This window comes from Dipodomys merriami, unplaced genomic scaffold (assembly GCF_024711535.1).
Source record: "Dipodomys merriami isolate MVZ:Mamm:240054 unplaced genomic scaffold, mDipMer1.0.p SCAF_31, whole genome shotgun sequence".
Taxonomy (NCBI): Eukaryota; Metazoa; Chordata; class Mammalia; order Rodentia; family Heteromyidae; genus Dipodomys; species Dipodomys merriami.
The window spans coordinates 14072678-14096067 of record NW_027204604.1 but is presented as its reverse complement, the minus strand read 5'-3'; the positions used below and the strand labels follow the sequence as shown (position 1 = coordinate 14096067).

Genomic DNA, 23390 nt, shown 5'->3' with positions numbered 1-23390 from the left:
CTGTGCTCCTCCTGTTAGCCGTGGATGCAGCTCACTCCCAGCTCCCCACAGTACTTGTACATGGCTCTGAACTGAAACTAACACTTCAAGCTGTTCTCCTGCCCCGTTCCCCTCACTGAGAACCCAGCACAGCTCCACATGAAGGTCCACGACTCACGTTCACCCAGACGACAAACCTCAATCCAATCAGACTGGTCCCTAGAGCTGTCTCACCTATAACTTGGGGGCAGTGTGTGTGTGTGTGTGTGTGTGTGTGTGTGTATGTGTGTGTGTGTGTGTGTGTGTGTAGAGAGAGAGAGAGACAGACAGACAGACAGTGTACTGGGGCTTGACCTTGGCACCTGAGCACTGTCCCTTTTGAGCTTTTTTTGCTCAATGCTGGTGCCTTACCACTTGAGCCATAGCTCTACATCTGACTTTTTGGTGGTTAGAGATAAGAATCTTACAGACTTTCCTGCCCAGATTGGCTTCAAATAGCAACCCTCAGATCTCAGCCTCCTGAGTAGCTAAGATTTCAGGTGTGAGCCATGGCGCCCACCCCACTATACACTACACAACGAGCATCGTTTGTGTCTGACTCACAGATCTGATGGGGGAGGCATGAGGCCAGCACAGGTTCAGGGAGCTCTCCCTTCCAAACAAAACCTCAGGCCAGGGAACCGGCGCTGTGCTCAGTAGGTGACAGGGGAGCGCCAGGCTCTGCCTGGATCCCACCGTGTCTCAGCCCTGGGTACCAGGCTCTCCAAGACTTTGCCTCTCCGCAGGGACCTGCCAAGAATGCTTTATCCCCTCTCCAGGTCACCACTTACCCAGTCACACTCTTTGTTTCCCAACTCTCTTCGACTCCAGAAAGTGAGAGAAATAAAAACAATTTAATGATGGCTTCCTTGATTTACAGACTGCTCTAAGACAACAGAAGGACACACATTTCTCTCCATGCACGGTACAGGAAACTCAGGGACGAGGGGTGAGCAAGGACAGGAGCGGTGTTGAGTCCACTGCTCAGCCTCGTGCTGCGTGCTCCAACCCACTTCCTGGCTCAGCAGCTGCAGATTGGCAAGGGGTGGTGGTGCTGCTGCATGGCCTCCCGAGAAAGGAACAAGAGGACAGGCGGCAGGGGCCGCGGGGCCGCATGCCCGCCCGGGCGTCTGTGGGCGAGGAGCTGGGGAGAGGGAATCAGGCAGTGCTGGTGGCCGGGGCACCAGCGAGTTCTGTGGACCAGCACTATCCCTGCGCTAGAGGCAGGCTGGGCAGGGGCTGGAAGAGTGGGAATGATCCAGAACAGCCAAGAGCACAGGTGAGTGCCGGGCCATGAGGCAGCTCTACCTGCAAGGGGTTAACAGGCCACCAGATGTGGAGCTGGTAGGGGCGGAGCCAAGGCAGAGCGAGGAGGGGCAGAGTCCACCTCCAAGGCCTCCATTTCCTTCTGGCCTGCTTTCCCCTGCCCTGAGACCCCACCACGCTCCTTCATAAACACAGCTGAGTACAACATTCCTAAAGAGAGAGAGAAGCAGGAAAAACGCCACTGGCGTTCAAAGGGAAGACGCACTGAGGGAAGGGGAGCCTCCCTGGCTCTGTCCAGCCTCGGAAGCTGGCAGCATGGCCTGGGTCCCTGACCCGACGGTGCCGGCCCGTCTAGCTGAGCATCTTGTGCCGGTCGAAGACGGTCTTGCGCTGCTCCTGCACCTGCAGCTTCCAGCGCTGCTGCGCACCTTCCACGCGCTCCAGGACGGTGTTGGCTCGGGGTCCCCCGTGGGACGTGGCAATCGCTGCCCCAGAGCGAGCGTCCTGTGGTGGGAGAGAAAAAGGAGAGGATCTGGGTGGAGCCACAGGGGCTGGAGGCCCTGAGGCCCGAAAGTCTGGCCTCCCCAAGGGCTCTAGGCTCCCTGAGGACTTTGCCCCAGCAGCTGCAGATCCTAACCAAGTGTGCCTGGCCCCTGGGGTCGGCAGGGTGGGGCCAGGAGATATTCTGGGGCCCCAGTTACCCCAGCAGCGCTGGCTTGAGTCAGGTTCCCAACCTGCCCTCAGGCCCAGTGCTAGAGGTCTCCAGTGGCAGGCAGAGTCCCCCAGGACCATGCACCCCGGTGCCAGGGCTGAGCCACACTAAGCCTGCAAAGACCCCTGCCTGCCCTGCTGCAGGATAGCGACAGTGTGGCTGGCTTCCTAGGATGGCCACTCCTCTGCTCTAGATACAGGAAGGGGCCACTGGGGAGTCTGCTCAGGACCGGCTCTGCTAGGTGCGGCGCACACCACACAAGCTTTCTTTCCCTGTGAGAAAGGGCCTGGACCTCATGAAGTCTAGCAGGGGGTGGACCCCGGCTTTTCCAGTCCAGCGCCTGCTTGACCACTGCCTCTGGTGACAGCCCAGGATCGCCGGGCTTCTTCCCGGCCTGCTTTTCCCTCTGCTCTCAGCCCTGTTCTGTCATCAGTCCTCCCCTAATTACTACTTCTCTGCCTCTGAAGCTCTGGAGCCCGTGCATTTCCTGCAGGACCCGAACCTGATCTTTGGGGGGAATTAGAGCTGAGGGCCAGGCCCACAGCCTTGTGGGGATTTCCTCTCTAGCTCTCCTTGCCTCTCATCTCCTGCCATACATCTCTTAAGGGATTAGCGCACCCCTCTAAGCCCAGAGCCGCCCAGTAAATGCAACTTTGCTTCTAATGCCCTGAGCTGGCAGGGCTTCTGTCACCACACAGCTGCCAGGCCGGGGAGCAGGGTGGGGGCGATGAGAGGGAAGGCAGAGATGGGCTGGCAGTACAGCGAGGTGGCTGGCCGGCCAAGGGGCTGGGAGTGTGTCGTTCTCTAAGGGGAGCTCTGAGCAATCGGTACCATGTGCACTCACTTCGAAGGTGAACTAGAGATAGATGCTGCCCACTGGGAGCCCCTGGCCACAACCCTGAGGATGGTTTTCTCCACAGACTAGAGAGGCTCAGGCAGCACCAGAGGGGCGCGTGGAGCCCAGTCAGGCCTCCTGGCTCCTGTGCCTGTGTCAGAGGACCACCAGCCCTTTCTAGCCTCAGATTCCCCTACGCCCAACTCAGATGGAACCACACGTCCACGGTGGGGGCTAGGGAGAGAAGGCTCGGTCTCAGCCACTCACAGCTGTGTCCCTGGACAAGTCACTTACTTCTTCAAGCTTTGCTACCATAAACCTAGTCTGGAGACTTCTTCCCACTGTACTGTCAGCAGAAATTACATTTAGCTGATGATCTAGTATACAAACACAGACACACAGAAAGAGAGACAGACAGACACACCCCTAAACAGAACGTAGTGTGAAACACTGAGAAATTCTCTGTCCTAGGATACCTTCAGTTCTTCCCCACTCTGTTCCGTTTCATGTTTTCACAATCTAGGTCATGTTTTCAAATTCACTTCATGACTTAGAGGGCTCTGACCACAATCTGAACACTAGCTTGTAAGGCTGAGTGGACGGGGATGGCGAAGTTGAACACATAGGCCAAGCCCCTAGTGAACTGGCAGAGCGGAGCAGGAGCTCAAGGAATGTCTAGTGTCCTTCTTCCCTGACCATTTTGTCTTGGTCTGTGGGGCCAAACTTGGCTTCGAATCTTGGCTCTGATCCTATACCTCATAGTAGAACCAACCCCCTCCCTGTAGGATGGAAATCTTCCATGAAAGCAGAGCCCCTAGCAGTGCCTGACAGACGGAAAGCACTCTATTTGCAGGAGCCAAGGCCAGGAGCAGACTCTGGATGTGGGGTTAACTGAAGAGGGGCGGAGAGGGGCTGCAGCCAGGGTCATCTCAGCAAAGACCGTGACTGTCATGCGTCCTGACTGCTCCTCTACTCCTCTGCCGTGGTGCACACGAAGAATACGCTTGCGGTTCTACCTCAGCCTGAGGTGGGCAGGCAGGGAAGCTGTTGGCCCACTGAGATTTTGCCATCCTGGCCCAGGGACGGGGGGAGGGGGGCGGAGGGGAGGGAGGGGGGAGCGGCTTAAGGGGTTTCTCTTCCTCCTCGCTCCCAATCCTGTCCCTTCTGGGCATAGCACCACATTCCAGCACCATGGCCTGGCTGTGATTCCCTGAGGCAGGCCCAGAGCGGTGGCACAGCAGCAGCCCTCCGATGGCCCTGCTCTCGAGAGTGTCTGCAAGAGCCAGGAGCAGGGCTTTAGGGAACAGGCTGAGATCCACCGCGTTACCACAGCTTCATTTGTTACCTTCATGTAAAGTCTTAGCAAACAGCTGCTAAGTGGGGAAAGCGGCTGCCGAGAGGCTCTGGGCTCTACTGCTAATAGGCTGATTAAAAGGAATTAAGGATTCTACATCTGTTCCCAAGAAAGCCCAGAGTGGCCTCGCCCCTACCTGCTCTGGATGCAGGACATGCCACCAGCCCCTCACCCTCTCCCCTCTACCACTGGTGTCTGGGAAGCTTAGGGAGCCGATGTAAGATGAGGGGAGAGCTTCTCCCCATCAGGCAAACAGACCAGAATGACCCCAACAAGGGCCACGGTGCCAAGCACCCACGCTCCCAGGCTCCCGCTACTGGAAAACATTCAAGTACTACAGCGCCCACACTGAGGCTGAAGAGACGGAGGCTCTGAAGGTGGCGGCGTCTTGCTAACTCAGAGCTACGTAGCTGTTTGGGGCCACGTCAGGACACACACGTCTGTGTGTCTCTTATCATGGGACAAGGCTGTCCTTTCTTGACGAGTTTCTCCTAAGGGAGCCAATTCTGACCATCAAAGCAGCAGTCAGATGCAGTCCCCGAGGCTAGCGCAAGGACAGCGCACCTGTCCAGGACCCGAGGGTCGGGAGCTCCGGGCCTGGAAGGGCTGTGGGTGAGCCTGAGCTGGTGAACTACCCCTGAGACCCCGCTCTAACCCAACTCTGCCAGAAAGCGCTAGCTTTCAGCTGGCACTGAGTTGGGCCCACGTCTTTAGAGATAAGCAGACAAGTAAGACCCTCCCTACTTTCTTGCCCCCTCCCTTCCTGCTCCACTTTAGTTCCAGCTGAGCTGTAGAATCAGGCTGTATCATCTACACAGCCAAACAGTGCCAGGCCCTTGGGAACGGTCTGGCTAACTCCCTGACTTTTCTCAGCTAACTCAAATCCTTCCTGCTATAGCAAGACAGAACGAGGCCCTCCGGATTCCAGCATCTACCCTCAGTCACCTTCCCACTGGCCAATCAAGTTATCCCACGGCTTCTCAGAGCCCGGCTGGAGCCCTGAGTGCATCGCTTCCACATTGCCCTGCCCTGAAATGCACCACTGAACTTCCCCGAAGATGTTCTAGACACATCTGCTGAATGGCGTGCCTTTCCATTCTGTCCTCGGGGAGAGGAGGCAGTCTGAACTGTCTTCATCAGTGCCTTCCCCATGTCGGTCCCCTTCCCCCAAGATGGGGTCCTCAGTGTGGCTCCCCACCCATCCTGACCAGGGGCTGCTCAGTGGCCCCCAGTCCTCTCTTCCATGGATCCCCTGTTCCCACCACCCCCTTCTCTGTCTGCCCGACTGCCCTGCACAACCCTCTTCTCACTGCAGTGAGAAGACCCCATCGGCACCCAGGGGCCCATGCTGAGAGCAAGGGAGACAGCCAGAGCCGCGGAGAGGCCCCGTCTCGCTCTCTTCAAAGAGGGCCAGCTCTGTACATCTGAAACAGCTCTGTTGCTGTTTCTGGCCCAGCAAACACACCGGCTTCCTCCTTTCAAAGGGCGTCTGAGCCCAGGGATTAGGCCTAATGCTGCAGGAATCTGGGGGTGGGGGTGGGGGGAGACACAGCGCCCAGCAATCAGGTCCACTGAGGCTCTGCCAGTGCTTTCAAAGGGACCCTGATTCTTTTATCCCTCTGTAGACTTGGCCTGAGTGGGGGGGGGGGGGCGGGGAGGGCGGGGGGTAGAGGTCTCGCCTCCCTCTTGCAGGCCTTTGACCCTGGCAGGAGAGCTTCTGGATATAGGTGTTGTGGAGATAGAGCAATTGAGGATGGGTCCCCAATCCTGAGAAATGCTCCCATCTCCAGACCTGCCTGGGCCCGGGCCTTGGCCTCCTGAGGGGACCCAGGGGACCTCCCAAGGAAGCCCAGTGGGCCTGTTCTAACTTTCTCCCTCCTGGGGTAAAAGCTAAGACCCCCCTCTCTAGGGAAGACCCCTTATTTCTTGTTGCCTACATAAGGACACACTCTCGCAGAGCGCTAATAAGCCCAGACACAAAAGCTGGCTTGACTGCGGCTCAGCTGAGGGTCTTGGGATCTTTCTTCTCTTTGCTTGGGTTCAGTGATGGGGGGCAGCAGACTGTCCCTCACCATCGGGGCTGGGGCCTTCAGGCGCCTGTGAAGACACACGGGCTCTCACAGCCCCTTACCACAGCTCAGCGCCCGCGCGCCCATGGCCCTCGCAGCTACTCTAGAAGTCGGTCTCTGCCAGGAAGCCTGACAAAGAGAAGGTAAACGTCCCCCACCTTTGCGAAAGCACCCAGTCCCTCACCTGCCTGCCTGCCTGCCCATGTCATATCTCCCCTGGCCTTTGCGTCTCCTTCTCAGACGCCAGCGGCTGAGGACAGATACAGGTCTGAGTAAATCACCGAAGGCTCCTGCAGGATTCCTGCACTCAGCTGGAGAGGAGGTGGTTGCTAAGTCACCGCCCCTTGTAAGTCAAGGGACAGAGACCTAACATGGAACAACAGGATCACAATGCATTTTCTCATCCCTGAGGGCACCTGATGAGATCTGAGATCCATGCTACCCAGCCCCCCAGCCCCAGGACCAGGCAGAATAGGGAGCACCTCAGGTCAGGGTCAACTTAATTTACGTTTTTGCTGGTCCTGGGTGGGGCTTGAACTCTGGGCCTGGGCACTGTCCCTGAACTACCAAATGAGCCACTGCACACTTCCAGCCTTTTCTGAGTAGTTTATTGAGTCTCATGGACCCTTCATGTCCTGGCTGGCTTCAAACCATGATCCTCAGTTCTCAGCCTCCTGAGTGGTTAGGATGACAGGCTTGAGTTACTAGCGCCCAGCTCAGGGTCAACTTATGACCCATATGTGTCTTGGGTGGAAGATGAAGGGAGTCACTTCGTGCATTCAGGCCTCACCAGCTCTGGCTTCCGTCTGCCCATGACAGCTGGCCACTACACCCTTATATATGGCTGAAGAGCGCCCTCCGTAGGGAAGACTCCTTCCCACCCAGCCAGGCCTGCATGTGTGACTTGTCCAACCCAACTCAGGTCCTGTCTCCAGACCAAATCTACCCCCTTTACTCCCCTCCAAACCCAAACACACTCCAAGTGGGGAGCACCCAGCTCTCCTACAGGAAGAGAGGACCAGCCTCAGACCCAGCGATGGCGGGCTGTGGTCCCCTGGCTATGATCTAGGATGGCAGGAGACACAGAAAGGCTGTGCCCGAGAGCCATGCATTCCAGGGAAACCGGGGCTCGGGCTGTGTAATCATGGGCTACATCTCTCAATTACTCCTGGGCCAGGTCTGCAATTACTCCCTTTCCCCTAATCACCTGGTATTTATTAGTGATGCCCCTCCCTTATCAGAGCTGCTATTACTTCTACATTAATAACTGGGTTGGTGTGTAAGCTTTCCTCTTGAACACAGACCACCCAACTGCTAGCGCCACCACCTCTCCAGCCCAGATCCAGGGCGCGAGGCTTGTCACCTCTATTCCACCTTAGGCCACACTCACGCCAGCAGGAGGCTGGCGACAGACTGGGAACAGTCTGGGCAGGTACCCCAAAGCGGCACAGCGGGTGGGAGGGGCTGGGCCTCCTTCCTCCCTGCCCGGATAGGCCCAGGTCCACCTCACCTGGACAGCTTCACTTAGTCCTGAGCGCAGGACCCTCATTCTGGAGGACCACTTGCCTTTCCTGCCTCTAACTGAGGACCGGTCTACCCCAGCTCAACTACAACTGTCCAGAGCAATTCAGTCCAGGCCTAGGAACCCCCTACGACCCACGGCTCAGAATTCACCAGGGGTCACCACTCCATCACCACCCTGTACTCCCTGTAAGACAGCTCCTTACACCTCTCTCTAATCCCATTGGGATACTTCTGTCCCTCCATGAGGGTAGGCCCACCCCTAGAACATCAGAAGCAGATTGTGGCTGAGTGGCTACGATGATGGACTAGACGCAGATGTTATGCACCTCCTTGAGTTATTGTGTGTGTGTGTGCTGGTCCTGGGGCTTGAACTCAGGGCCTGAGCACTCTCCCTAAGCTTTTGTGCTCAAGGCTAGCACTCTACCACATGACCCACAGCTCCGCTTCCACTTTTTAATAATTAATTAGAGATAAGAATCTCATGGACTCTTCTACTCAGGCTGGCTTTGAACTGTGATCCTTAGATCTCAGCCTCCTACTGTGTAGCTAAGATGACAGGCGTGAGCCACTAGCAGCCAGCAAGTTTTTTGTTTTGGTTTTAATTGAAGCTACACATCTACCAGTGTCTTCAACCAAGTCTTCCCTGCTATGCACACGAGCAGGTGCCATCAATCAACCCACCAGTGGATGGGACTATCCTCAAACCACGGGGCCCTGTGGACACTGTGTGTCCCTCAGACAAAGCATGCAATGCTGCTTAGGGCCAGTGTTTGCCCACTTTCATGATCATACAAAAGGCAAACCTTTGCAGCTTGACATTCCAGGCCTCGTCTTTCCAGCCAGTTTCTTCTGCCACTACTCCCAGTGCCCAGGCTATCTCAGACGCCCAAATTCTTCACGCGTGCACAGCAATGCCCAGGTATCACCACCCACCTGACCCCTCTTGCCTTGAGATCCCTCTTCATTTGTCCTCAGCCCAGGGCTGGCCTTTGAAGTGAGCTAGCACTCAATGGACATTTGTGGGAACACTGAACCAAAGAATAAACCTGCTACGTCCAAGTCCAATGTCTGAGTAAGTAGAATATGACGTAGAGATTCTAATATGACGTGACTGGCCCTAGTTCCAGGCTCCCCCACTTCTCTGCCCCTTGCCTGGAAATTTAGGGTAACAGCAGACACACTCCCCTGGCTTCTATCTGACACTGCCAAGTGTCAGGTATGAGAAAACCATGGCCCTTCCTGCTGAGTCTTGGTGACGAGAAGAAGGATCATGGACAGAAGAGCAATCTGAAGCACAAAGGGTTGGGGAGGAGAGGAGCCACCCCAGCGTTTGGATTCTACCCCCGTGGCTCACAAGCCAGGAGCCCTGGTTCGTTACCTCATTTTCCTCCTCATTGTGTAGCTGCTCAGTGTAGGCATCCGGCTTTCGAATGAGAGGGTCCACCAGCATCAGGAAGGCCATGTAGAGCAAGAGGGCGCCCACCACTGACAGATAGATGACAATGATGACCTGAGGAAGAGACCAGGCTTGTCCTGTGAACCTATATCCGCAGCCCAGGACAGGAATATATAGTCTGGTGCCCTCTGTGTTTAGCTATCAGTGACCCTCCAACACTGCTCTAGGGACTAGGAAGCAAGGCCGCATGGAAGGAAGTCAGGAAGGGAAGGAACAGTCACCACTCCCTGTGTCCCAGCAAGGGGAGCTCCAGCAAGCACAGAGCTTTTCTACTCCCACATGCCTGGCTTATCACTGGCTTCTAATCTCAGCCCTGGACTTTGACTGTGAAAAGGTTTTTGTTATTATTATTATTTTAGAAGAATCTCAATGTCAGGTCCTGGTGGCTCACAGCTGTAATCCTAGCTACTCAGGAGGCAGGGATCAGAGGATTGTAGTTCAAAGCCAGCTCTGGCAGGAAAATGTGTTGAGACTCTTATTTCCAATTAATCACCAGAAAACTGGAGGTGGTGCTATGGCTCAAAGTGGTAGAGTGTTAGCCTTGGGCAAAAGAGCTCAAGGATGGTGCCTAGGCTGTGAGTTCAAGCCCCACAACCGACCAAAAAAAAAAAAAAAAGGAGAATCTTAAGAATTTCAACTTTGGTGTCCATTGTAGTCAATAGCCAAGTCCAACTGGACCAGTTTCCTCCTGACCTGGGGTACCAGTTGTTCATAGCCTTGAACCAGGTGAACAGCATCAGGATGGGGAAGGAACAGCAGCTGGTCTGTCTGTCTGGCAGGGAGTGGAGCAGGAGCCCCGAGGCAGACAGACTAGAGGGACCTGTGAAGGGTTAGGAGGTTGCATCTTATGAAGTTCTTCATGCTACAAACGGAAATGACATTTGGCTTGGAACCAAAGATCTCAAATCTGGCCCCTAGGGGCAAGGCCCACTGGAACAAGTTCAGCCAGAAATGGCTAGGGAGAGGGGCTGCCTTGAACAGGAGGATGAGCGGAGTGTAGCCCCCAGGACCTGGCGGGGCAATGACTGGGGGTGGAGGCGGTGAGGAGACAGCTACTTTCCTGAGGGGCCAGCCGGGGTGGAGCTGCAGATCCGAGAAGGGCAGGCAGGGAGGAATAGCCCGAGAGCCACCTCCCTTCAAATGCACCTCAAAGGCAGGAACCTAAGAGAGGACTCAGGGGTGTCTTTAAACCCCTGAGTTACTTTTGAAGCTGTGTCTAGACTTGCGGAAAGCAAGCATAAGAACAAGAAGAATAGGGTGGCCTCATGGTCTCTAGGGTACATGGTCCCATCACGTGCTGGTGGCACAGGAATGGACAGGGGCTTGATGCTGTCCTTCCCCGTGTGGTAGCCACGCCCGCCACTCCTCTCCTTAATCTACCAGATGGTCGATGAGAAAAAATTCAGGACAAAGCAAAAGACCCCAGATGCCAGCACCCAACCCCCCGTGAGGGTCCCCAGAGGCTTTCTCCGGAGTCTGACACAGCCCTGGAAGCCTGGTAAGGGTCCCCAGAGGCTTTCTCCGGAGTCTGACACAGCCCTGGAAGCCTGGTAAGATTGCAAGCATCATGTCTGGTACCCAGACATGGCGGACACCCTAAGGTCCTGAGTACACCGGGGTGCATACCTCTCATTACAGGGGAGCCGCTAGACAAATGCCAGAGAAGAGAGCTGGTCCCAAAGGTGTGGGAAATGGGACCCTGTGTCGACACTAGATCAGCCCAGAAGCCAGTCCATTGTCCACTTGGAATGTTCCAGCATAGAGCAAGTGACTGGAGGGCTGCCAGGGTCGGGGCGTGGTGTGGTACCTTGATGGTGGTGGTGCTGCGCTCCTCGTACCTGCACTCACATAGCAGGCAGTAGGCCTCCACATCGTGGCCAGGCACCGGCATGGGCTCTACCACGTGCAGGCAGTTGCTGCAACACAGAAAGACAGGGCGGTGGGAGGCAGGCGGCAGAAGCAGAGGGGGCAGGGTCTGCATAGCAAGGCTCCCAAGGAGGGTGGTTTATAAAGGGGGAGGCCAACAGAAACCTTCTCCCAGCCCATCAGGATCCAGGCTCCCACACAATCTTCGGCATCTCATTCATGGTCCCTCTCCCTCCTGGTTGCCCTCTTCCTGTGGCTACCTTCTCCCCTTGGGCTCAGTTCTCCCTGGAGTCCTCCTCCATCCAAAGAGAGTCTTTGGTTAGAATCTCTCCTCAAAATAGCTGGACTCTTATGTCCAGAGGGTTGATTCAACTTCTGAGTGTTCCACGGGACCCCGAACTCTACACGTCCCCCTGTGTCCTCTGCACACTAGCTCCGTGATGTTTCCAGTGTCAGAGAAAACATGGTGCGTCCTGGCATCCATGACCCCTTCCCACCCCAACACCACCATGACTAAATCAAACCCAGAGCCATCTGTGACTCCAGCTTCTCCTTGCCTGCCAGGGGATTTTACTTCCCTAAACATTTCTAAAATCCACCTTCATTCCCTCCCACCACCGTGTCCCACCGAGGCCCTCACCATCCCCTCCAGACAATGGCCAGCCACCCACAGCTCTCCTGCCCCTGCTTCACCTCTGCCTGATAGGCCCGGTAGATACTACCTTGGTATGGCAGTGTAACGGTTGCCATGGTGATCCAGGCTTCAAACCAGCCGATGCCTCAGTAGCTCCAGGTCAAAGGCAAATGGAACCAATCTACCATCTACCAACAGACTCGAGGTTCTACCGGCCAGGCCTATGTCCTGCCACCCTCCACCTAACTCCCACCCCCAGCCAGGCTGACTTGCTGGAAGCAGCCATATTCGGCATATAGGAATGCAGTACCTGCCTCTCCTCTACACTCTCTGGGGATCCAGCCCAAACTTTGACCTCATGCCCAGCCAGTTCCCCGCCCACCCCTCCCACAGCCCGGCCCACATTGATGCTGTCCTGGTTTGCACTGCCTTGCTGTCTTCCCAATGCATGTAAAGTCTTATAGGCCATATTGCCTGTGTCTAGTGTGGTGCTGTCAGAGACAAGCTTGGGGAGTGACTACCACAGAGATGAACTGCTCTAAGAACAGAGCCATTGTTACCAGGCAATGCCCTGGGCAAGGTAGGCTAAAGATCACAGCCTTCATATTTAAAAAATGAGAGAGATGGGCTCAGTGGCAGTGCTAATGTGGTGGTAAGGCCAGGTCCCCAACACCTCAGTGGTGGACTCAGCCTCCACAGAACCTGCTCAGGTGCTCAGATCTGCACTCAGATCCCTGGACCCCAGACACCCTCAGATCTGCAGACCTCCAACTCAGCAAGCCAAAGGCCCCACAGAACAAATGCTGCCACTGGAAAAACATCAAACCACCCTCAGAGATTCACAGGGGCCAATTAGGTGTTATGCTTCAATGAACAGCTGGGCCTGGGCTCTGTCCTCACTCTGTCACTAAGAGTCTGTGTCTTGGGCCTGTCCTCTCCTGTGAAATGCTGAGGTTGACATGAGGAGATCCAGGCGACCTTTAAAAGGCTCTTCGCAGCCAGGTACGGGGCTCACACCTATCATCTTAGCTATTCAGGGCGCTGAAATACAAGGATAGAGGTTCAAAGCCAGCCTGGCAGATGATCCAAGGGACTCTTAATCTCCAGTTAACCAGCAAAAAGTCAGAAGTAGAGGTGTGGCTCAAGAGGTGGAGGGCCAACCTAGAGTGATAAAAGCTAAGCAAGACTGTGAGACCCTGAGTACTCCCATAAACTAACCAACTGGCCAGCCAACTAACTAACTAACTAGCTAGTTCTTCAAGCTCTATCCTCTAAAAGTCAAGCAGGGTTTCTGGCAGAACTATGGGTAGGAGATGTGGGGATCTTGTAGTGAAGACTGTTCCCCTAAAAGTCCAGTATGAGGCACGTGAGTTGAGACTTCTGAGGAGCCTGGATTCACCCTTGGGTGGCAGCTGTTACACCTCTGGTAGGACAAGGCTCCCTGGTGTACCTAAAGGTACCACTCTCAGGCTGTGGCACTGGCCTCCTCTGGGAGGAGTTAACAAGCAAGACCACATTCTATTGCTGTCCTCCTTGCCCAGAGAGAATGTCACCTTCTCCTAGGGATGAGCACCACGTAAGAGTCCTGAGTGCAGAAAGCTGATCTGTACCCTACTCCTAAACCCCACACACAGGCCAAGGCCAAGGCCTAGCATCAGGGAGGCAGGAAGGGCGGACTGCGCTCCGCAACTTGGGATCATGGAACTGGGGAAACAGGCTGTGAGAAGGCAATAAGGTCAATGAGAAGCTGAGATTTCTGCCCATTCTGGCTCTTCTGGCAATCAGTGAACTTCTAAATAGGTTCTTGCTCTCCTCAGTCTCCGTTTACCTTTGCAGGATGAAAAAGACTCCATGGTCAAGTCAGGGACATTAGGGGAGGAGAGCGAACAAGAAAGAGAAGCTAGGTTTAACTCTTAACTCTGCTCTTCTACTGGGTCTGGGATTACAGGTGATTTATCGAACCTCCTTGGGCTTCTGTTTCCCCATGTATAACAGAGGCTGAACTTGATGGGTGTATTCCAAACTCTGCTCTTTTATGTGGCATCTGAAGGTAGGTGTAGGAAGTGGGTGGGAGTGAGGGCGGTTTGAGGGACCCCCTCGGCCGACAGTTAGGAGTTCATGACATGTATATTTTGTTTCCACACTAGATGGTGTTTGTAGAAAGATCCTATTTTACATTATTTATCCTGAGTAGCTAGGATAATAGGTGCAAGCCACCAGGGCCTGGTTAAGGATGCTATTTTAGCGAATCAATGTATTAAGTTTCTTCCTGCACTGAGATTGTCTCTCTAATATATCTTGTTGGACCCTCAAATGGGACAGCATTTGTTGGCATTTCCTTCTTAATACGTTGGCGTTTCCTTCTTAATACAGGTGAGTATAAACTCTTGACACTAGATGGCAGAATACCAGCAGCACAAAAACACTGAGCTTGAGCCACTGAACCAGGACTGAGCCGGAAGTTTGACTTCCTTCACTTGGCCTAGCTAAGGAGGAACAGAGCAAGTGTGCTTTTAGCAGGAAATCTGAAGACTCACTCAAGGTGATCCTCAATCCTGGCCCACACCCCGGGGTTTCAGGATCAAACATCAAGGCCTCTTTCCACTGGAGAGGTTCCAGGCCAGTATATGAATCCCAGGGCCAGTGTGAATGGTTCTAGAATCCTGGGGTTTACTTCCCGCTCTGTTTCTAGCCAGCACCATGGAATAGTACTGCCTTGAAGGTCCAAATGCAAGATCATTCATTAGGCAGTCTCCTAATTTTGACTTCTAAGTGGGAAGAAAGAGGAACAAGTACAGGCTGAGAGGTACAGATTCTGTTCTTTGTGGTCTTCCAAGCTTGGGTTTTCAATTGCTACAGTAACCCCAGGACAAAAGACACTAATAAAATCTGTAGAGTGCTTCCCTGGGCAAGGGGCGTGGTGTAATGTGTTATCCAGGGTGGGGTTAGGAACCCATCAGTGTCTTCACTGATGCTATTTCAACTATAACCACAAGCTCTAAGGAGGTCCTGGGGTCACTCACAGGCCTGAGGGGCTTTTTCTTTTCTTTTTTTTTTCTCCTTGAGAATGATAGAAGCACAGGAAATAGGCTAGCACTTCAGGAGAAGCCCAAGTTTCCCAGGCTATAGTGGGAATCTGATGTCTACCTGTGTGGCCGCTAGGAAGGCAGGACACTATATTCATAAGAGCAGCTGATGTTTTCTATACCACTTTCCATGTGCCAGGTACTAGACTGCACGCATGTGTGTGCACACACTTCATAGTGTACCATTTTGCAGACAAGGAAATCAAAGTACAGTGGAGACGAAGTAATTGAGGGCACAATTAGCCAGTGGCAAAACTAAACTGGAAGGCAGGAGGGCTGGTCCTTTACAGTCTGTGTAACCATGACAGTATCTCAGAAAGTTGGACACCAATTTCTCCCAGAGTCAGAAATCTAACAAGTTTGAAGACTCTCCAGGGTTGTTCTAGATCCACTGCACCAGGAACTATAAGAAATGGTTACCAGGTAAGCCAGGCACAGTGGCACACACCTATAATCCTAGCTACTCAGGAGCTGAGGATCGTGCCCAACACAAGCAGACAAATCTAAGAGACTCCTATCTCCAATTAACCAGCAAAAAAGCTGAAAGTGGAGGTGTGGCTCCAGTGGTAAAGTAGCAGCTATAGTGAAAAAGCTGAGCAAGAGTGTAAGACCCCGAGTTCAAGCCCTAGTATGGGGACAGGGTTTAAAGAGTACCAGCCAGGCTGGGTGCTGGTGGCTCACACCTATAATCCTTGCTACTCAGGAGGCTGAAATCTGAGGATCATAATTCAAAGCCAGCCAGGGCAGGAAAGTCTGTGAGACTCTTATCTCCAATTAACCACCAGAAAACTGGAAGTGTTGCTGCTGTGGCTCAAGTGTAGAGCGCTCACCTTGAGCTGAAGAGCTCAGGGAAAGCGCCCAGGCCCACAGTTCAAGCCCCACAACCAAAAAAAAGGAGTACCATTCACCTACATATCTGCCAAATCAAAATCTTAGGGGTATGCCTGGAATCTGTGTTTTGTCCTTACTAGAGACAAAACTGATCCAGCCTCCCCATAGTGTTACCCCTTCTCCTGCTACCCCCCTTGCTCAGCAATACCAGGGTTTAAACTCATGGCCTTGCATTTGCCAGGCAGGCACTCTACCACTTGAGCCTTGCCTTCAGCCCTTTTCACTTTAGTTGTTTTTCAGATAGGGTCTTCTGTGGATGCTCAGATAGGCTTGGATTACAATCCTCCTGTTTATCCTTCTCAAGTAGCTGGGATGACAGCAGTCAGCTATTGGTTCAGATGAGGTCTTGCATACTGTTTGCTCAGTCTGGCTTCAAAGTATGATCCTCCCAGGAAGCAAGGATTACAGTCATGAACCACTGTGCCTGGCCAATGAGTATGACCTCACTCCATGTGTGCTCAGATCTCACCAAAGATAGGGCTTCACAGCCCTGAATTAGAAATGTCCTCTTCACTTATACCTAGTTCATCCACTGGCCTGAAATCTACACCAAGACACCACAATGACCCTGCTCCATCCCCAGGAGCACCTAATCCCACATACCCCAAGGTGTGCCTCCCTTTCTTGGACTTGGTCAGCAACCGAGTGACTGGAGGTCCTCTTCTCTTTCAGGCAATGTCTAGTTCCTTAAACTATTCTTTATAATACAGTAAGCTGGAACTTCCTTCATTAAATGGTCTCCCTCACTTAAATAAATTCTTGGTTATTTCTTTAAAAAAAAATTATGTTCTTGTTGGGTGCCGGTGGCTCACGCCTGTAATCCTAGCTTCTCTGGAGGCTGAGATCTGAGGATCGTGGTTCAAAGCCAGCCTGGGTAGGAAAGTCTGTGAGACTCTTATCTCCAATAAACCACTAAAAAAACAGAAGTGGCTCAAGTGGCAGTGCACTCACTTTGAGCTGAAGAGCACAAGGACAGCGCCCAAGCTGAGTTCAAGCCCCATAACCCACAAAATAAATAAATAGGGCTGGGAAGGTGGCTCAGTGGTAGAGCGCTTGCCTTGAATGCATGAGGCCCTGGGTTTGATTCCTCAGCACCACATAAGCAAAAAGAAAAAAGCCGGAAGTGGCGCTGTGGCTCAAGTGGTAGAGCGCTAGCCTTGAGCTGAAGAGCTGAGGGACAGCGCCCAGGCCCAGAGTTCAGGCCCCACGACCGGACCAAAAAAAAAAAATAATGTTTTTGTATTTCTATTATCTTTAAGTAGTTGTAGAAAGAGGTCACCCCATGGCTTATAAGTACAATGCATCTTGATCAATCCTCCCTTTTATCACTCTTCCCCATCCCTCCCAACCCAACCCCTAGCCTCAATTTTCCTAGTTTCATAGGACACGCATTGAATATAATGACTACATTCTCCCCCTTCCTCTCTTCTTTTGTCTATCCTCACTTTGTCTCTTCCCTATACCTTTCAAGTACCAGTTTCCTGATTTTCATTTTATTGGACTGTGAGTTTGCTTTTCTAAGGAATTATACCATTTGAATTCTCCCTTACAAATACTATACTTTGGTTAACACATTTGTGTATACTTGCATACAATGTTGTCTATTTATAAACTAGATTTAACTTCTACATATAAGAGGGTTTTTTGTGGTTATTATTTATTGTTGATGGTGGTAGTGGTACCAGTCCTGGGGCTTGAACTCAGGACCTAGGTGCTGACCCTGAGCTTCTTTTGCTCCAGGCTAGCACTCTACCACTGAAGCCAAAGCTCCACTTTTGGCTCTTTGGAGGTTAACTGGGGGAGTCTCATGGACTAGCTTCAAACTAGCATCCTCCAATCTCAGCCTCCTGAGTAGCTAAGATTATAGGCATAAACCACCAGCACCCAGTTGAGGTCTCTTTTTTAAAAAAGCAATATGCATTCAAGACTTTGGTAGTATAAATTCTTTCTTTGGGCTTCAGTCTATGCCTCAGTCCTAAAATGGAAACAATACCCTTCACATTGCCTTTATAAGGTTGCTATGAGATTAGAACAAAAACCAGGTAGCAGCTTTGCAAGGACTGAACACTGTACAGCACATGGTCACAATATAATACCACCTACTTCTCCCAACTTCTCTACCACCCACACTGCATCTATCACTAAAGCTCCATATTAAAGCTGGGAGCTGTGATACCCACCTGTAATCCCAGCGCTTTGGGAGACTGAGGCAGAAGTTTGAGTCTAGTCAGGGTTACATCTCAACCAACCAAACAACCAAATTCAAAGCAAAGCACAAAATCCAGTTTTCACATCGAGAGCTCCTAGCTGACAGCTGGGCCCTGTTTCTAATTGGCTGCACACATTAATATATGTTTAAATACTCAGGATTGAATTCAGGGCCTTGCAATTCGTTTGGTAGGCAAGCACTTTTTTTTTTTTTTTTAAAGTGAAAGTGATTGGAAAGGAATACATTTTCAGCAGGCTGGAAGTGCATCATCTCTAGAGTAAGCATGAACAGGAGTTTTACCCTGGCACAAGTCTGTACTGAAGTACTGTGAGAGCATGACAGCTCTGAGTTCTCTCTCATGACCAGCCAATCAGACAGTCACTGTCCCAAGGCTGGAGGAGGGTGGCTGCCTTACATTGGACCTCTACTGTCTCAGAAACCTTTCCTAGACCTGCCTTGATTGGAAAGAAGCTTTTCCTCAATCCTCAGGTGGGAGTGGTACCCCTCCCCCACCCCCCAAAAAAGATCTTGGTGACGCTGACTAGCCCCACAGGATGGTAATTTTTGACAAGTGCTCTTACTACTAGAGCGCTACCGCAGTCCTCTTGCTTTTAGTTTCTGTTTTAGATAAGGTCTGGTGCTTATGTCCCACCAACCTTGGACCTCCATTCTCCTACCTATGCCTCTTCTTTAGCTAGGATTACAGGAATGTACCACCATGCTTGGCTTGTTTTTGAGATAGGATCTGGCTAAACTTCACTTAGGCTGGCCTCCTATCTCTACCTCCTCAATAGCTGACATGTGCCTTCATGTCTGGTCCCCAAGTATTTCTTTGTAAAACTCTCTGTAGAAATGGAGCCATATGCAATGCCTTACCAGTCCTTCTGAGTCACATTCTGGTTGTAAATGTGCCCACTGATATTTCTGTAAGGTGGACAGATACACTTGCACCGGATATCTTCAGAACTCTGGAAGAGAAAGCACCACTCAGTTAGATGGCCCCTTGTCTGGGTTCAGTTCTACTTAGGCTGCCAAATTTTAGCAAGGTGTTCTGCAAGATGGCCACTTAGATGCACTTGAACTTTCTCCATAGTCAGGTTCGGTGAAGACTGCTTCCGCAGGAAGGGTGCTCAGGCCCAGGGTCAAAACAGAATTGTCCAGGTGGCAAGTGACATTCATAGCTGCCTAGGGCTGCCATTCTCAAAGTGGGGTGCTTTCAGGGGATGCACAGCCAGTCCCACACTTGTGTGTGCACTTGGTGGCCATCTTCCTCTGATTCCCCCTCAATGTCCTAGGATAGGAATGGAGGTAGGAGGGGGGGGCAAGGAAGAGTGTACTGTGGCCATGGGACGATTTAAGCAACCCCTGGGAAAGTTCTCCTCCCCTGGAAAGATTAAAAGACAGCATCATCAACATTGTTATTCCAATTAGGAATCCCAGGAAAGTAAGAAGCAGACCCAGGGGCTTAACCTTACTTGAAAGCCAGGGCTATCTTGATCAGAATCTGATTCCACACCCACCCAAACCCAACTCCAGGTCCTCTACCCGCAAGGAATGGGCATCATCTCAGGAGTTCACTGCTCCTCTTAGCAGAAACTCCCACCTGTACAGGACTGTACAGAGAGCATGTTTACATGGCGTTGTGATTTCATTCTTCCTAAGCCGAGCAGGCGCTAACAACCACTATTTTACCAAGACAAAGGAAGGTAGAGAGAACTTAGATAATTTCCTCAAATAAACTTTCGGCTGGCTGGATCGGAACTTCCAAGAGCCAGTCTTCTCAGGGCAGAATCTGTGCCAGGTTCTGGGTGCACCGGTCCCCCCTCCTCTCTGCCCCTCTCCCCTTCATGCGGTTTTAGGAAGGCCCGCAGCTTGACCCTGAGAGGTACCCCAGGAACCCCCGGGGAAAGCCCTGCAGGCCGGGCTCTGGGAGGGCCGGGGCTCACCCCACCGCCACCCTCACCTTGTTGGCTTGAGCTGGGGGCGCTAGCAGACACCCGACCACGGCCACCAAAGACAGGAGCTTCATGCTTCCTAGGTGTGCAGAGCCAGCCAGCCCGGACACCTGAACAAGAAAGAAGAGGCAGAAGGCGAGGAAAGGGACGTGGGGTGGGCGGCCAGGCCGAGGGCCCTGCACTGGGGCTGGGGCCTCCAAACCCCGGCCCTCACACGTGTTTGTCCCTCTCCCCGAGATCTGCGCCCCGCCCCCGGGGCTCGGGCGGCGGGGGTCCCCGGGGGGCGCCGCCGCCGCCGCCCGCATCCCGCCGATCCCCCGCCGGGCCTGGCTCCGACCCGCGCGTCGGCCCTCCGCCCTCCGCCATCTCCGCCACCGCCGCCAGCTCGGACCCGACGGGAACTCCTGGCGTGGAGTCTGGGAGCCCTCGTCCGGCGGCGGAAGGCACGCCGCCGCACCCCGGGATCTGGGGTTCAGTCGAGGCTCCCCAAGAGTCCCCAGCGACCCCGTTCCCCTCCCCCATCGCCGCGTCCACAAACCTGCAAACCCCGCCGCTGCAGCGCCGGACGCGGCTGGCCCCACCCCCACCCGGCTTCGATTGGCTACGGGAACGGTCTCTCAGCGCAACCTGGCAGTCACCAAGGCAACAAGACCCGCCCTCGGTGCTGCCGAGAGGCTCCGCGGCTCCAGGGACGGGCAAGCATTTCTCAAACCAGACGGAGCAAGAAAAGGGAGAGTCAACCTTTCCCTGTGGGAACCTGGAAGGGAGGGTCTTGTCTTTCTGAGGCTCCTAAGCCTCACAAGTCCTCGGTGCTTTGCCCTTCCGCGTGTTAGAACCTCTTGTTTTTAAAGGGAAAGCACTTCATAAATTACAAACTAGTAACAACCATTATGATTAATGAGAGATAAAAGGGGCTTTGTCTCCTCCAGTCTGGAAAGCCAGGTCTTCACTGCAGACTTTCCCTGCACTTCTTCTATCCTTACAGACACAATGACACACAAAACAGCCTGGTCCCCAGCCCCACACCCCAGTTTGTGCATCTGAGGCTAGGACACTAGACCAGAATTGAGGACTCTTGAGTTTTGATCATGGCCCTGCCACTAAGTCGCTGAGTTACCCAGGAACAGGGCATCTACCCTCCTCTCCCAGGATCAGCTCCCTGGGCTGTAAAATGAACTGGCTGCATCCTAAGATCCCCTTCAGCTTTGATAGGCAGGAGGGTGGACAAGAATGATCTAAATTTGAGGAACAATCATATCACTGGAATGTCAAGTAGTCTAGAAAGTAATGTGTAGTAGAAGAGCTCAAAAAACTTGTGAGCATTATTTTGCCAGGCACTGTGCCAGATACTGGAAATACCTCAGTAAACAAAACAAACCCTATCCCTGCTCTCAGAGAATTGCAAGTTTATTGCAAGAAAAAACACACTGAGTGTTGGTGGTTCATGCCTGTAATCCTAGCTGCTCAGGAGGCTGAGATCTGAGGGTCACCATTGTTCCAGCCCGAGCAAGAATATCCATAAGACTCTTACCTTCAATTAACCAGGAAAAAGCCAGAAGTGGAGCTGTGGCTCAAGTGATAAAGTGCCAGCCTTGGGTGAATATACTAAATAAGAGCATGAGTTCAAGGTCAAGTTCACCCCCCCACACTCTCCCTCTCTCACTCACACACAAATACACACACTTTTTTTTTTTTTTTAGTAAATTCCCTTAATGTCTGGTTGAGTGGGAGACAGCTAGATTCTCATATCTGCTTCTGTGTCTAATCAGTTATGATATCACATGTCAGCTAACCTTTGAAAAGCTCTACCTTATGCTATAGGAGAATGAGTGAAAAGGACAAGTAACTTCTTAGTACTTCCTGGAAAATAGTCTGATCTTGTGATTCCCTGCAGAGCCTTAAAGATTCATGAGGGCCCCACAGACTATAGATCAAAGAATGCTTGTTTAAAAAGATTTGATGTTGTTTAAATAAGATTTGACATTTTAGCCAGATGCTGATGGCTCATACCTATAATCCTAGCTACTCAGGAGGCTGAAATCTGAGGATCATGGGTCAAAGCTAGCCTGGTCAGGAAAGTCCATGAGACTCTTGCCTCCAATTAACCACCAGAAAACTGAAAGTGGTGCTGTGGCTCAAAGTGTTAGAGTGTTACCCTTGAGCTAAAGAGCTCAGGGATAGCGCCCAGGTTCTGAGTTCAAGCTCCAGGACTGACAAAAAATTCTTAATATATATTATTGTTTTATAAAATATTATTAGATGTCATTGGCTGGGAATATGTAGGCCTGTAATTCTGGCACTTGTGAAATTGAAGTAGGAGGATTAGGAGTTCAAAGTCAGCCTGCTCTACATAGTAAACCTCATCTCAAAGAAAAGTAAGCCAGGGCTCTGGTGGCTCACGCCTGTAATCCTAGCTACTCAGGAGGTTGAGATCTGAGGATCGCAGTTCAAAGCCAGCCCGGGCAGGAGAGACCGTGAGACTCCTATCTCCAATAAACCACCAGAAAACCGGAAGCGGCGCTGTAGCTCAAGTGGTAGAGCGCTTGCCTTGAGCTGAAGAGCTGAGGGACAGCACCCAGGCCCAGAGTTCAAGCCCCACGACCGACAAAAAAAAAAGAAAAGAAAAGTAAGCCAGGGGCTGGGAAGGTGGCTCAAGTGGTAGAGCACTAGCCTTGAGCTGAAGAGCTGAGGGACTGCACCCAGGCCCAGAGTTCACGCCCACCACCGGACTTCCCCCCCCCGCCCCCAACCAAAAGAAAAAGAAAGAAAGAAAACTAAGCCATTCAACCAAGTGTATTATTTTATAATTACTCAAGAATTCATAATTATCTCAAAATAATGAATTTAATTTTTAAAGGTCTATCTAAATATGATAACTTGAAATCTAATTCAAGTTAGCTTTAATTTTTAGGCTGAATTTGATGCAATTGTTAATATTTGGCTTCTTTTTGACTTGCAAAAATGATGGTTTCATATGGTTCAACCTAAAACACTAGGAGAATGTATTAGCTTACATAACAGGGAAATTCATGTGTGGATCTAACTTCAGGCACAGTTGTACCCAATGGATCTAGTGGTATACTCAGGGTTTTGTTGTTTTCTCCTTGGCTTTGCTTTGTTCTATGAACTAGCTTTTTTCTCAGATAAGATCATTTCACTCAGTTGGAAAAATGACTATATTACTGTGACTTGTGGACACTAAAGAAAAGTAATACTAGAGTAGATAAGCATGAATGTAACTGATGTCAGGACTCTTACTGGCTCTGTTTAGGTTACAAGTTGAACCATCAACCATTTATGGCCACAGTAGTAAATAGCTATAATTGGCCAGCCTCTATTGGGAACACCAGGAAAATCAGGACTAATGGGATGCTAAGTAAGCCAAGCAACCAATTTCTCCATTACTTAGGTAGACAGACATACAGAATGCTAGGATTTAGGCCAGCATCTAACTCCTGAGTCACACCTCTAGCCCAGTGCTAAGATTTAGACATTGTTTGACAATCTTCCTCAAG

General features: G+C 52.0%; 1 protein-coding gene across 2 annotated transcripts; it reads right to left on the bottom strand.

Moving 5' to 3' along the window:
- Positions 1 to 853: 853 nt before the first annotated feature.
- Tmem9 (transmembrane protein 9) lies at positions 854 to 20465 on the bottom strand. 2 transcript variants are annotated; one of them, XM_070041851.1, is made up of 6 exons: positions 20414 to 20465; positions 19884 to 19985; positions 18797 to 18888; positions 11042 to 11150; positions 9157 to 9288; positions 854 to 1788 (listed from the first exon to the last, which is right to left on the bottom strand). In XM_070041851.1, the coding sequence occupies exons 2-6, from the start codon at positions 19947 to 19949 to the stop codon at positions 1636 to 1638; spliced, it is 552 nt and encodes a 183-aa protein (XP_069897952.1). In that variant the 5' UTR covers positions 19950 to 19985; positions 20414 to 20465; the 3' UTR covers positions 854 to 1635. The 2 variants fall into 2 exon arrangements, with proteins under 2 accessions (XP_069897952.1, XP_069897953.1); XM_070041852.1 differs by lacking the exon at positions 20414 to 20465 and adding an exon at positions 20267 to 20340.
- Between the last annotated feature and the right edge of the window lie 2925 nt (positions 20466 to 23390).

Excerpts from the sequence above, each read along its gene's own strand:
- Tmem9 (XM_070041851.1), bottom strand. The coding sequence starts at position 19,949 with ATGAAGCTCCTGTCTTTGGTGGCCGTGGTCGGGTGTCTGCTAGCGCCC. Across the intron at positions 11,151-18,796 it reads AATGTGACTCAGAAGGACTG|CAACTGCCTGCACGTGGTAG; the intron begins GTAAGGCATTGC and ends TCTGTGTTGCAG. Across the intron at positions 1,789-9,156 it reads ACAATGAGGAGGAAAATGAG|GACGCTCGCTCTGGGGCAGC; the intron begins GTAACGAACCAG and ends CTCCCACCACAG.